The 15,028-nt window shown below is 41.9% G+C and overlaps 1 protein-coding gene across 2 annotated transcripts in view; it reads right to left on the bottom strand.

The window, feature by feature from the left end:
• Positions 1-342: 342 nt before the first annotated feature.
• The window catches only part of LOC120426143 (roquin-1), an 88,231-nt gene continuing 73,545 nt past the window's right edge, over positions 343-15,028 (bottom strand). For both annotated transcript variants that reach the window (XM_039590861.2, XM_039590860.2), the window contains exons 3-4: positions 11,028-14,426; positions 343-3,495 (exon numbers count right to left, since the gene is read on the bottom strand). In XM_039590861.2, the coding sequence (XP_039446795.1) occupies positions 3,088-3,495; positions 11,028-14,426 (3,807 nt within the window). In that variant the 3' untranslated portion in view covers positions 343-3,087. The remainder of the gene's footprint in view (positions 3,496-11,027; positions 14,427-15,028) is intronic.

Below are 15,028 nucleotides of genomic sequence, written 5' to 3' on the forward strand. Positions count from 1 at the left end.
GAAGTCGAGGAATTCAATGTGCTCAGTTCTCAAATGATAGAAAATCATGTTAGAAACAACTCTCTCATACATGAAAACTTTCGGAAAAATCGTTTACCACGTTCCCTGGGCATTTTTTTGAAAAAAGTCAGTTTTTTCGACAATTTCACAAAATCTGCTTAGAAAAAATGGAAAATTTTAAAATTTCAAATAGCCTATACCATTAAATGATGGTCTGTGGTTCAATAAACAAGTTAATGTATCGATTTGGCCTTTTAAAACCTTGTTTTTACTTTCCCGGTAGCTTTTATGTCGAAAAATACGAGTTTTTGCTTTACTTTTTTTCAATCTTTTCCCTCGGTATTGAACACAAAAATTTCCTCATATGTGAAAATACATGCATCTTGTAGGAAATTTTCCGCCGAAGATTTTCGTCTAAGCAACTTTGAAGTTTCATCAACTCTGAGCTGAGATATTCCAGTTTTTGTGAAGAAAGAATATTGAATATTTGAAAATGTTGATATTAATCATCATTGGCATACAATATTAAGGATAATTTAAGCCTAATTTGAAGTGCGGCTGTATCGCATCTGTTTTTAAACATGATTGGTTCATCCTTCAATACTAAGGGCCACCTGGTGTTGTTTTCTCATGGCACACTACGTGCTAAATCAATGAATTACTTTTAGCAAATAACTCATATTTAGAGCATTTTGCATTTAAACCAATCGATGCACGTTTGCTGTGTTTCCATGGATACAAATAAACAAATAACAAATCGATGCATCTGTGCTCTCTTATGCTATCTAGATAGGAAAACCAGTAAGCTTAGTACAAGAGCACAGAGGCATCGAAATATATGGTTCGATTGTACGGGGTTGGCAATTGTCCACGCTCCATCCAAAAAAGTTTTTTTTATGGACAATTGGCCATGAGAAGGGGAGGGAGCTGAGATTTAAAAAAAATGTCTACCGTGATTAATGGATGGATCCCTATAGAATAAATTCCAAATATTAGTGGTATTTCTAATTTACCTGAACATCGGATTTATCAACAGGAGTTATAAGAAGGGAGTGTAAACGTTACGTTATGGTTCAGATCACGGAAATGCGTACAATTGAACCTTATATTTGTTATTTGTTTATTTGTATCCATGGAAACACAGCAAACGTGCATCGATTGGTTTAAATGCAAAATGCTCTAAATATGAGTTATTTGCTAAAAGTAATTCATTGATTTAGCACGTAGTGTGCCATGAGAAAACAACACCAGGTGGCCCTTAGTATTGAAGGATGAACCAATCATGTTTCAAAACAGATGCGATACAGCCGCACTTCAAATTAGGCTTAAATTATCCTTAATATTGTATGCCAATGATGATTAATATCAACATTTTCAAATATTCAATATTCTTTCTTCACAAACACTGGAATATCTCAGCTCAGAGTTGATGAAACTTCAAAGTTGCTTAGACGAAAATCTTCGGCGGAAAATTTCCTACAAGATGCATGTATTTTCACATATGAGGAAATTTTTGTGTTCAATACCGAGGGAAAAGATTGAAAAAAAGTAAAGAAAAAACTCGTATTTTTCGACATAAAAGCTACCGGGAAAGTAAAAACAAGGTTTTAAAAGGCCAAATCGATACATTAACTTGTTTATTGGACCACAGACCATCATTTAATGGTATAGGCTATTTGAAATTTTAAAATTTTCCATTTTTTCTAAGCAGATTTTGTGAAATTGTCGAAAAAACTGACTTTTTTCAAAAAAATGCCCAGGGAACGTGGTAAACGATTTTTCCGAAAGTTTTCATGTATGAGAGAGTTGTTTCTAACATGATTTTCTATCATTTGAGAACTGAGCACATTGAATTCCTCGACTTCGTGTTTTTTTGGGACACGCTATTGTGTACAATAAAAAGAGTTAATAATTGGCTACTATGTAAACGTTTGATTATAAGTGAAAAATATATAATTCATAATTATACATTTTTTCTTGCTGTGTGTGTGTTTTGCAGTAACGAAAAAACAAGCTAAAACATATACGAATAATTAAAACGCGCTCCCGTTTTCATCTCTCCTAAACCACTTTATAGTGACTTTTTTGTGTCTGTGTGTGTAAAGCTTCCAGCGATAATTCTTGTTTTTACTTATTTTTTTCTTCTGTTTGTCTCAATAGAAATACTAGTTACAAATAACGAATAGCGAGTAAGTGATAATATTTAGCAATATAAACATTTAATAAATAGAATAATTATAATTTTCAATTTGCAATATAACCATCAATAATAATAATAATGAATCACCATTTTTCCTGGTCTATATCACGCTTTCTATATCGGTTGCTTGGCTCCTCTTCTAAGCTTTTGTTTGATTTACTAGACTTTTTGTTTTTGCTTGCTTGCTTTAAAGTGTGTGTGTTTGACAGTTGCGTTGCTACGCTCCCTCTCTCTCTATTGTTCTGTTTCTCTTTACTGTCAGCGCACGATTCTAGGAAAAAACGAGTTTTTTCTCTCTCTTGTATATATGTATAATGTGTGTTACTTTCCATTTTGTATATATTAGCTAATTCTTTTACTTGAAGTTCCTAGAAAACGGGTTCTTTCCTACGTCCTTCCTAACCTTCTCTGCTTGCTGCTTCCTTCTCCTCCTCTTCTTGCTGAGTAACTTTCTCTTCTTCTCCCTCTCTCCCTAAATAGCAGTTTTGTTTCGATCCGAAAAAATATATATTATATATTCTAAAAACACACGTTTTCTGCAAAACAGAAAAGAAACGTTTCTAAAACAAACATTGAATAATATAGTGTGTCTACACAGGCGACGCCGAGAGGTGACGTCGCGACGCCGCGTTAATCGCTTTTGTTTTCGCGCACTTTGCGTTAATAATTTTTAAAATTGGTATCTCGCGATCTTGGATTTCATTTAATGAAATATGAATATAACTCTTTTCTCTCCCATTTTTCGTTTCGGTTTCCCCGCCGTCCGCGTTTTCTTCTTCTTCTATAGGAGATGTTGATCACAATCAGTCAAAGTGTATGCATGTGTGTACGTGTTAATCCTATGAGTGTGTGTGTGTGTGTTTGGTTGGTTGGCCACCGTCCTCCTCCTAATTAATGTTAAGCTCGGACTCGAGCCGCAGTGCCAACTCGCGCATATCGTCCGCGATGCCAGCCTCGTACGAGTCCTCGTTGTTGTTACAGTTGTGACTGTTGCTCATGCTGCTGCTGGTCGTGCTGCTGTTGAGCCCCGCCGTGCTCCCGCTCAGATTGCCACTGTCCGAGGAGGAGGTGGCTCCACCGACCAGGTCGCCCCCCTCGTGCTGCCGCTCGCGCTGCTTCATGCCGGACAGATCGAACAGATTGTTCCACAGGGGTGTGGAGGTTACCGCCGGCGGCGGTACCGCACCGGAAGACGCCGATGATGGCGAACCCGAAGAGACGCCACCGCCGATGGTTGACGACGTGGGAACGACGACGACCGGCGACATACCGGACGATGACATCGTCTGTTGAGCCTGGCGGGGAAGAAAGGATTGAAACAACATTAGCACTACATCGCTTGAAAGTAGCATCAATGCTCGTAAGGCACATCGGTGGCTAGTTTCTCTAAACAAGCTCAACTAAAAATCTCAGACCTGCATTAGATATGACCTGCAACTGAACAAACTTCGTTTATAGCATCGTAGCTCGGAAGGCACCGAAGACAAAAAAAATCCTTTTCGAAACGCACAGAGAGTCTGTAAAAATATATTTTTGGGTACCTTAAGCATATCTATTGATAACAGTGTAGATTGTAGACAATCGATAAATCGCTATTCTGTGCATTTTAGCTTAATTTTTTTAATTGAAGCATTTTAAAAGATTTCTAACATGCAGTTTACAAATAAAAAAGTTTTTCATATCAGATCTACAACTATTTTTTGAAAATATTGTTTATTAGAATATTCAAAAAATGAAAATAGTTTCTTTGCTCCACCAAATTCCATACAGATTTTAAAAGAACATTAATCAGCACTTATCTGAAAGAAAACGCAAAAATAGTTTTTTTTAATTGTATTTTAATTAACCAAAAATATTAAACAACGATAAACAAATTGCTTTTTAATATTTTGAATATAAATCATGTGTTTTTATCAAATTGATTAGTAAAAATATACATACATATATTTGTTGACCATTTTGCAATGTTTTATATTTTTTCTTGAATTTTCAATAAATGTAAAAACTGCTTTTAATGAAGTTTTGCTTGAACTTTATTAAAATACTGAAATTTTTCTATTTCTAAATTAAGGAAAAAGAAAAAAAAACGTAACTTAATCCACCTCAAGGTGTTAGGTGCCTTTCTTACATTCATGTTGTAGTTTAGGTTGTATTTTCAAATTAATTCTAGATTTTTTTTTTATTAATTTTCATTTTATGGATGATTCTGGGTTGGATTCCCATCTGCTTCAACCTTCCATCGGATGAGGACGTAAAATGTCGGTCCCGGCCTTGGTTGTTGTTAGGCCGTTAAGTCATTCCAGGTGTAGGAGTCGTCTCCATGCCATAAGTACAAACAACACACCAAACCAAGCCTACTCCGGTGGAATCGCTGGCGGCGGTTGGACTCGCAATCCAAAGGTCGTCAGTTCAAACACTGGGGTGGAAGGTTCCTTGGAGTAGAAAGAGGTTTGGGTGCTCTCTCCATTCAAGCCTTCGGACTCCTAGGTTCAAGCAGAAACTTGCAATAGAGACCACAAAAGACCCGGGGGTCGTTAATGTGGATGGTTTGATTTTGAAAAGCAAATTTCAATTCTTTTTTAACCAAATCTCCAAAATAAAGGAGAAAGGGGAGGGGGGGGGGCTGTTATTGAATTTAAAAGTGCTAATATGCCAACATTAGGTGCACGATGGAATTGCATGCTGTCCCCCCTAGTCTTAGTAAACATTGTCTTATGTGTGTGTGTGTGTGTGTGTGGTCCAATCCAATACCCGCTAACCGGTAGCGAAATTATGGGAAAGTATAGTTTGTATCAGACTTTGTATATGCCTAGTGCGTCCATCCCGGGAATTCCCGAGACAAAAATCCCGGGATTTTTCCTAAACCGGGAATTCCCGAATCCCGGGATTTTCTATAATTTGTCCCGGGAATTCCCGAAATTGAAAAAAAAATCATATTTTGGTCTGGAAATTCAGATTTGGTTGTGAAAATAGTAGAACAATAAAATGAATTAAAATTAGAGCAACACATGTCTCATGGTGAGAAACATTGGAAAGTGATAAACATTGAATAAAGAAGTTGATTAGCGAAAAAATTTGTGCACTGAATTCCGCCGGGGAATTGAACCCCGTTCTATCTCATACCGTGAGAACGCATCACCGATCTGCCAACGGAACCAAACCACCGTGCTGAGAGGCGACCTCTTAGAACGTGATCTGTTTCTACTGGGTAATCGTATGACATTTGTTCCATGTCTCCGACGCAACCATAACACCAATTCTTTCGCTCTTCTATTATGTCAATTTCTCTCTCTTTCCAGTGGCTCTCCGAGATCCTTGTGGATCAAGTATATTTTTAGAAGCATTTGTGTCGTTGTTCATTAGGGTCATTGGGTGAATACTGAACACCTCGACCCAAATGCGACGTATAAACGCGGTTGCCTACTTGAACAATGACAACATTTGAGTGGATTAAAGCCACCGGCTTATTTTCGCAGTAATTTTGAGTTTTGACCCAGAAGGAGGGTAACCGTATAAATTAGAGCAACACATGTCTCATGGTGAGAAACATTGGAAAGTGATAAACATTGAATAAAGAAGTTGATTAGCGAAAAAATTTGTGCACTGTTTCTCACCATGAGACATGTGTTGCTCTAATTTATACGGTTACCCTCCTTCTGGGTCAAAACTCAAAATTACTGCGAAAATAAGCCGGTGGCTTTAATCCACTCAAATGTTGTCATTGTTCAAGTAGGCAACCGCGTTTATACGTCGCATTTGGGTCGAGGTGTTCAGTATTCACCCAATGACCCTAATGAACAACGACACAAATGCTTCTAAAAATATACTTGATCCACAAGGATCTCGGAGAGCCACTGGAAAGAGAGAGAAATTGACATAATAGAAGAGCGAAAGAATTGGTGTTATGGTTGCGTCGGAGACATGGAACAAATGTCATACGATTACCCAGTAGAAACAGATCACGTTCTAAGAGGTCGCCTCTCAGCACGGTGGTTTGGTTCCGTTGGCAGATCGGTGATGCGTTCTCACGGTATGAGATAGAACGGGGTTCAATTCCCCGGCGGAATTCAGTGCACAAATTTTTTCGCTAATCAACTTCTTTATTCAATGTTTATCACTTTCCAATGTTTCTCACCATGAGACATGTGTTGCTCTAATTTATACGGTTACCCTCCTTCTGGGTCAAAACTCAAAATTACTGCGAATTAAAATTTGTATTCAGCAAATCTCAGCATTAAATTGGCATTTAAGGAAAAAATATTATAATTTGAATTACCAGGTCCGCAAAATGCCTAGTGCTTTACATTTTTTTCTCTATTATTTTATTTTTTTGAAAAACTGGATATATTTACGTATATTTTCGATTTTAAATAAAAAAAAACAATCTCATATCAAATTATTTATAATCAAACACCGGCATCCAGGGCAAATACGTACAAATGTAACGAATAAATACAGCTATTAAAGCAAAAAATATTTGCATGACGTTTTGGATTACTTCGGTTGAAACAGTAACAGAACAAAACAATTTGTACTTCCAAATGTATTGCTCTAAAATCTCCTGTACCTATTTAGACTGTAGTTCTGATTTTCCCTCGGTTGGCGGTAGTAACTTGAAGATAATTTGTAAAATATGTTTTATATAAAACAATGAATTCAAAACTTATCTAAAATTTTACATTGACTGGTATCATTTTATTTATTGTCGTTGTTTGTTTTCTAGCTGTTTTAGTCATGTCATATAAAATATATATAAAAGAAAAAAAATATGAAAGAATTCCAAAGTTTTTTTGAATAGGTCCTATAAACATATGGAAAACAAAAGCTTATTGGACCTTTTCAAAAAAAAGAATTATGTAATTTGATTCGCAAATAAAAAAATGATTAATTATACTGGAATTAAAAATAGTAGTTGATATAAAATCCTAAACACCACAAAGACAAAAAAAAATCTTTTAGGCTATTTTAAAACTGTCGTCTTTGTTTAGATTGAAGTGAGGATTATAACCATTTGATATTATTAAGCTAATTCAATGATTTTAAGTTTGAAAACATAACAAATATAATGAAACATAGATTTTATTACTGATTCAAAAATATCCCGGGATCCCGGGAATTCCCGGGATTCCAAAAATATTTTTCCCGTTTCCCGGGAAATTCAAAACCCGGGAAAATAGGGACGTGGCGTTACATCGTGCTGCCATCTGGTTTTTTTAAGCGCAAGAGTGGAAAAGTGCTGAGTCATCGTCTAAAAATAGACGGCGTCCTATCTCGCCCAGCAAAATGAAGTCGATAAGGTAGTCGGTTTCGATGAGAAAAAGTGGAAAACGTGGTCTAAAAATAGCGACGCCATCCCCCTATTGGACGCCCTATATATGCCGAATGCTGATACAACGTATCTCAGTCCCGGGTATTAGGTGGTGATAGCCCTCGCGCTGCTTCCAACGACCCGTTTCAGAATGACAGAGCTCCTTGCGGTCCAATTCCGAGGTCGCTGGGCATTGTTCGGCCCCGCCTAAACATAGAAGCAAGCATCTGAAGGAAACTCGATCTATATTTAGACTTCCAATCCCCTCAGGCAAATCAGGGATCAGCGCGTATTTAATATGAGAAGATAGCATGTTCAACACTACGGATCAATTCACTACTAGAGTGTAAACCTTCTGATGGCCGACTGCTTAGCGTCCCAGACCACCAATACAAAGGTGTGAGTTTCGAATCCCACCTGATTCATTTTTCGTTTTTTTTTGTTCATATTCAAAGTTCAAATTCATGATTCCAAATTTCATAGGTACCGACCGGGATTTGATCCCTGAACCTTCTGCTTGTGAGACAGAAGCCGTAACCATTAAGCCACGGAGCCGGTAGCTTAGTAAACATTGTCTTATGAGTTGAATATTTCAGTAAAAAAGATCGTGTAAATCTTTGTCGAAACAAAATGATGCATCCAGCAACATAATTAATACAGACTTTTTCCAGAAGAGACGCAGACACTGCTTAAGCAATGTGGCAACCGGGCGATATGCATGCTGCGCGACTCTCGCGCATAATCAAAAAGACCCGACCTTTGAGGTTAGGAAAAAATCACCCTTTATAGTAGCTACAAAAAAAATTTTTCATGGCATAACTTTAAAAGTACTTCACTTAACAGAATACAATTTAATAGGGTCTTAGGGGACCCCAAAAGGAACAGAATAGGGCGGATCCGGCCAAAATCGGTTCAGCTAGTTCTGAGATAATCGTGTGGAAAAAATCATGTCTACACACATTCCCACAGACACTTGTTCAGAATTTGATTCTGAGTCGATAGGTATACGTGAAGGTATATTTAGAAATCATATTTAAGATGTTCACTTTTCGAGTGATTTTATAGCCTTGCCTCATTAAGGTGAGGAAGGCAAAACCTTTTCTTGCACTTTTTTTTAAAATAATTCTAGTTATGATGAATTAGAGGTTCAGGACGTGTTTCGTTTTGGAGGTTTTGGATTATTTGAAATCAAATAAAATTTTGGGGAGTGGGTTAATCAAAACAAACCAGTTGACACTCACAAAATTAAATTTTTCAAAACATTGGCAATCTTACATAAGGGTCATTCCACCTGAAGTGTGCAAGAAAAAATGCAAATTTGAAAATTACCATCTCCGATTCTGCTCAAATTTGGCAGAGCTGTTGAGACTATCAAAACATGCAAAAATCCCGAATTTCATCCAAATCGGACCACCCCCTCCATTTTTGTACCCTCCCAAAAAATCAACTTTTTGGTGATTTTTGAGCGAAACCCCTATCTTCAAACGACGATAACTCAGGAACCACAAATCTTAGAGGGTCGGTCTTGACTCAATTTTGAAGGAAATTGTACGTAGAATCCATTTCTGTGATAAAAATTTAGATTAAAACATGTTTTCTACCTGTATTGCGCAATTGAAAACTTTAAATGGCCGTTTCTCAAAACAGCCCTATTTATTTTTTGAATTTGACCTCACCATCGTATTTCCCGTCCGATTTTACATAAGAATCACTTATCGACAAAAAGGAATATGTTTTGTTCCAGAGATATCGAATTTTAAAGTTTTGAGTATTTGAGATTACCTAAATTAGCTACACTCGCCGCCTCTGCTAGAAGCACTAAGTCGTGCTGATCAATAACTGCTACCTGCTTTTATTGAAATAAGATTTCATCCCAAATAATCATTAGCAAAATAGGCAAATATTGCATGTACACCACTGTAGGAAACTGCTGTATAATCTTAAATTAAAATATAGTATACAGTGAATTTGTGTGGTTGCCCAATGGAGCCAAAGAATGGAATTCCCGCAGAGCTAGCAGGAAATTGCAATTGATCTTGTAAGTAACACTTAAGAAAAAGTGTACGATACATTATCGTGCTAAAAATTATGAACTAACATGAATAAAACTCTCGTGAAGTATGATTAAGGAGGAGGATTTCTGGATAGTATAAAACTGAAAAATGTAAGTAAATCACAAAGATTAATCTGACTTATTATCTGATTAAGATCAAATTCAGTTGTGTTGATTTCGACACCGTCCGAACAACAATCTTTTTTTTTGTTTGTCAATCATTTAGAAAACTTGAAAGACGATAAAGCTGCTGTCCACACGTAACAGAATCGAAAAAAATCATCAATTATTCAGATGAAACTGGCTCACAATATAAAAATCGGTTTAATATGATCAACCTTTCAAACCGTAAGGCAGGTTTTGGGGTTTTTGCTGAATGGCACTATTTCGCTACCGCACATGGCAATAGCTCTAGACCCCATGAGAGTTATTTCATCTATCACAGCCAGCTCTACATTTGTTCTCACTTCAAATAAAAGAAATAATTTGATAAAGTGGGAAGAAATTAGGAATTAGGAAAAATATAAAAATAATAGAAAAATGATATTTTTTTGAAAATTATATTGTAAAAACTCTGTAGCATTTGCAAATAAATATTCAAAGTTCAAATTTTACTTAATATGCTTTAATGACACTGAGATCATGAAGATCAGTGCATTGAAAATTACCCAATAAATATTCCTTAAACAAAAAAAGATTGTTCAAGGTATTGATTATCTCAAAATCGTATAAAATTATAAAAATAATTCATCTTACAGAACACCAGGTAGTAATTATTCATCAAGCACGACTCAGTGCTTCTAGCAGAGGCGGCGAGTGTAGCTAATTTAGGTAATCGCAAATACTCAAAACTTTAAAATTCGATATCTCTGGAACAAAACATATTCCTTTCTGTCGATAAGTGATTCTTATGTAAAATCGGACGGGAAATACGATGAAATTCAAAAAATAAATAGGGCTGTTTTGAGATATGGCCATTTAAAGTTTTCAATTGCGCAATACAGGTAGAAAACATATTTTAATCTAAATTTTTATCACAGAAATGGATTCTACGTACAATTTCCTTCAAAATTGAGTCTAAGACCGACCCTCTAAGATTTGTGGTTCCTGAGTTATCGTCGTTTGAAGATAGGGGTTTCGCTCAAAAATCGCCAAAAAGTTGATTTTTTGGGAGGGTACAAAAATGGAGGGGGTGGTCCGATTTGGATGAAATTCGGGATTTTTGCATGTTTTGATAGTCTCAACAGCTCTGCCAAATTTGGGCAGAATCGGAGATGGCAATTTTCAAGTGCTGTTCCGCTTCAGATGGAATGACCCATAAGTCAAATCACCAAACCAGCAATTTTCTCAGAATTGAGGAGTCTTTCTTTTCAAATCTGGAGTTTTTTTTACAGGTCTAATAAAACATTTTTTTTCTTTGCTTTCAGAGTTTTTTAGGTGTCATACTATCTGTAATGTCCCCTTACCTTCAGATCCTTCAGGCTGTGAATCTTCAGCTCGCTTTGCACTCCGCCACCGCCGCCGTTCACCATCAGATCGCTGAACCGCTGAACCGGATCCGCGAGCACACTCTGCAACTTTTGCATCACGTGCTGCTGCTGCTGCTGCAGTGCCGCCGCATGTTGCTGGGCAAACTGTTGTTGCTGCTGCTGCTGTTGATGATGGTGATGTGATGACAGCAGAGCTGCCGCGGCCGCCGCCATCGTGTGGTGGGGATGATGTTGGGATTGTTGTTGATGTTGCTGCTGCTGCTGGTGATGATGTAACAGTTGTGATGTAACGTTCGATTGATTGTCGGCGCCGGTTCCGTAGTCGGCCAGCTTGCGATCGACCTGGAACAGATCCAGATCGAGGGTGTTGTTGTTGGGTTCGTGCTGTTTGCTGTTGGTGTGAGCTGCGCTCACCGGAAGTTGGTGCTGCTGCTGGTTCTGATTCGGGTGCGAGTTTTGGTAAAATGACGACGAGGTGGACGAACAGTTGGACGAAGACTGCTCCCCGAGGGAATCGTTGTACAGATGGTGCTGCAGGTTTTGCAGCCAGTCCGCGTCGAGCAGACTGCTGGCGAAGGGGAACTCTCCGCGTTGCTTGCCGGCGCCGCTACCCAGCAGGTTGTTGGTCATGCGGGAAATGGGACCGAACTTGGCGCCCGTGACACTGCCGCCAGCGCTGGAGTAGTCGTTCTCCGGGATGACCAGATCGTCGTCCGCTAGCAGCGAGTCCGATCGAACGAATTTGTCCTGCGCCGCACCGGCCATCGTGGCGAATTGGGCCAGCTCGGCCGCGTTGCTCGAGCCGAGAATTTTGAACAGTTCCTGGGCCTCGCTACGATTGAACGGGAACGCACTTCCGCCGTGGTAGCCGTTCATCATGGTTCCGCCGTTGTTGGTTTGGCTTGACGGCGTCGTCTGCGTCGGATTCTGCGGCAGTGGCGTGTGCATGCTGCTTCGGTTTCCGTTGCCGTAGGCTGCGACGGGGGGCGGTTGGTGCTGCTGCTGGGAGTGGCCACCGTGCGGTGGCATGTGTCGACCTCCGTTGTGGTGCTTCTCGCGATAGTCACGTTGTTTGGCGGCGGCGGCGGCTGCGGCGACGTGGTGATGCAGCGGACCGTTTCCTGCCGTGGGGTAGAATTTACCCGCGTTGGGATGGGATTGTTGTTGGTGTTGCTGCGGGGGAGGTGGTGCCAACGACGGAGGTGGCGGTTGTTGTTGTTGCTGAGGCAGTGGATGGTGCTGCGGCGGCGGTGGCGGCATGTGGCCAACTTTGCCCATCATGGACGGCGGAGGTGGCTGCGGGTGATAGGATTTGGGTGTTTGGTGGCCCATCATGTTAACTGGCGGTGGAGCGGGATGGCCGGATTGTTGGGGTGGAGGTTGTTGGGTATCCCACGGGTTGAACTGGCGCCGTTGGTCCATTTTGTTGTTGTTGTCGGCGGTGTTTGGGTATTCGTTCGGATAGCCCTGGCCTAGGTACGGCGGTGGTGGAGCGTTCAGCATGGGTGGTGGAGGGGGCGGCGGATGCATCTGTTCGAGCTGGGGAGGAGGAACTGGTTGGCCACCGCTGCCGGGATATGTATGATGGTTTTGCATCGGTCCGTTGTGCGGCATGGGTGGCAGCGGTGGATGATGGCCCATATTGTAGTTTCCGTTCGGCGGTCGGATGAAGTTTCCTCGTACGGAAGGCGGAGGTTGCATCGGTGGGGGCGGAGGTCGTGCGCCGTACGGCATGCTGGGGTTGAAGTTGAAACTTCGTCCTCCGTTGGCACCGTGCTGCTGCTGAAGTGGCGATGGCTGGGGTGGCACGTTCGGATAGGAGGAAGGATGATGAGGCTGGATATGCGGCGGAGGTGGGGCCGGGATCGGTGCTAGGTGACTATTGTGACTACTGTTACTATTGCTACTGCTGCCATGGCTGGCATGGCTGTGACTGCTCATTGGTGATTTGTCTAGGTATCGCATTGGAGGCGTTGACTTTGGATAACGCAATGGCGAAGCTTCCTCGCCGGACGAATGGTATCCGCCGTGCTGCGACCCGGATGGCATTCCGAGATCTCCCATGTACTCGCCGACGCCGACGTGGTCTTTCCCGTTTGGCGTACGGATGTTCTTGGTGCGTAGCTTCGTGCGGTACTTTTCCAGCTCCTCTTCCGAGTGGGCAAAGGTACAGTTCGGACCACGCGGACACGTCCCCCGGAGATTCAGATCGCGGCAAAGGCTAATTTTATACTTGCTATTGTGAGCTAGGTGGCCCGGTTCCTGCAGCTTCCGGTTGCCGTGGTGCTGTACAAAGTCAACCAGGCCTATAACGACCCGCTTGACCGCTTCCAGCGCTGTGGAGCACTCGCGCCACGTTGGCACATGATTTTCGGCGTTCGAATCGATCCCGGCGAGATGCTTCAAGTGCATCCGCAGCCCGGACAGGTTAGCCGGGTCGCCGGTTCGCTGCAGGGCGATGATCAACTCTTGCACGGATTGCACAAAGGACTGCGGCGTTTGCAGCTTGTCGATGATGCTTTGCATGTGCGACTTGTGGGCCGTGTCGCCGTACAGCAACGAGGACCACTGATCCGGCGCTATCCGGAGGCCCGCTTCAGTCGCAATTTGTACTATTTGTGCATCGTGCTCCCGTCGCAACGCCTCGTAAGTACGGAACTCTTCCTTCAACTGCATCAACGACGAATCACCCTCCCGCTTGGACACCTTAAAACAGCTGGCCCGGTACAGCAGCTGGACCACGTGCCCGATGCTAGTCTTGGAAGCCTGCGGAAAGTGCGGCTCAAGCCGTTGCACCACGAACATCACCAGCACCTTCCGCGACAACGCCGATCCATCCTCCAGCGCTAGCAACACCAGCTTCAGCACTTCCTCCTGCATGGCCGGCCCCAGAAACTGACAGCCCCGTGCCCTCACGGCCGCCCACAGGTTCGTACTCAGCTGTTGCGGGTTCTGATGCTGCAGGATCAGCTCGGTGACCGTTCGTTCGCCTAGCGAGCGAGCGGCACGTAACGATCGCGCACGTCCTTCATCCTCAATCAACTGACAGTTGACCAGGGTGACCAGTTTGCGCTGCATCGGACGCGACAGAAGTCCACCGGCGTTCCCGTTCGGGTACGGCTTCAGGTACAGCGCCAGCTCCTCGATACAGCCCCGGGCAATCTTGTAGCACTGCAGATCGTCCGGACACAGGTTCTGCACGCTCGGCGAGCACAGGTCCGGATCGGCGGACGATCCCAGCGATGAGCTGGCGCTACTGCTGCTGCCGCCATTGCCATTGTTCCCGGGGCTGCTGACCGCGGTGTTGCTGGTGCTGACCAGCTGGAGCAGCGCATTGTTCACCGGTAGATTATCTAGATCTGTCGTTATAATCGTCTGAAAGAGGCAGAGAATAATGAAGTTGTTAGAGATTGTGACTACTTCAATTTAAACATAAAAATAACAAATTAATGGGGTAAAGGGCTGTTTTGTATAGCTTCTTCACTCTTCAAAAATGCCCGATAGTTTGCACAATTTCACCCCAACATTTCAATTTGAGCGTATAGCTATAAAGCACGAGCCCGCCGCTGGGGAATTGTATTCACACACATCCTATTCACCGAGAGTGCCGCATAAAATATTCAAATGCTGATATGGAGAACGGAGAACGCCAAGCACACCGCCAAAGTCGTGGCATTTTTGACAGCCGGAAGTCATATAAAGTTCACGCACTTTACAACAATAGTTTGAAAAGCAACTCGCACCAACTTTCCGCAGCTTCCGTTCGTTCCCCGTTACAGAGCGTTGCACACTGTGCTTTGTCGTCCTGTATGGTAATGAGAAAGGGGCGGACCGAAGAAGAAGGGAAGATTGATTGCAAATCTATAATTGATGAGGGATGGAGGCGATCCTGAAAATCCGGCGACGAACAGCATCCTTCTTCCAGTCTGTGTAGCAGCAAAAAAAAAAGTTTATCCTGGCGACTTTCAATACCCGGC

This window comes from Culex pipiens, chromosome 3, assembly GCF_016801865.2.
Source record: "Culex pipiens pallens isolate TS chromosome 3, TS_CPP_V2, whole genome shotgun sequence".
In the NCBI taxonomy this organism is placed as follows: domain Eukaryota; kingdom Metazoa; phylum Arthropoda; class Insecta; order Diptera; family Culicidae; genus Culex; species Culex pipiens.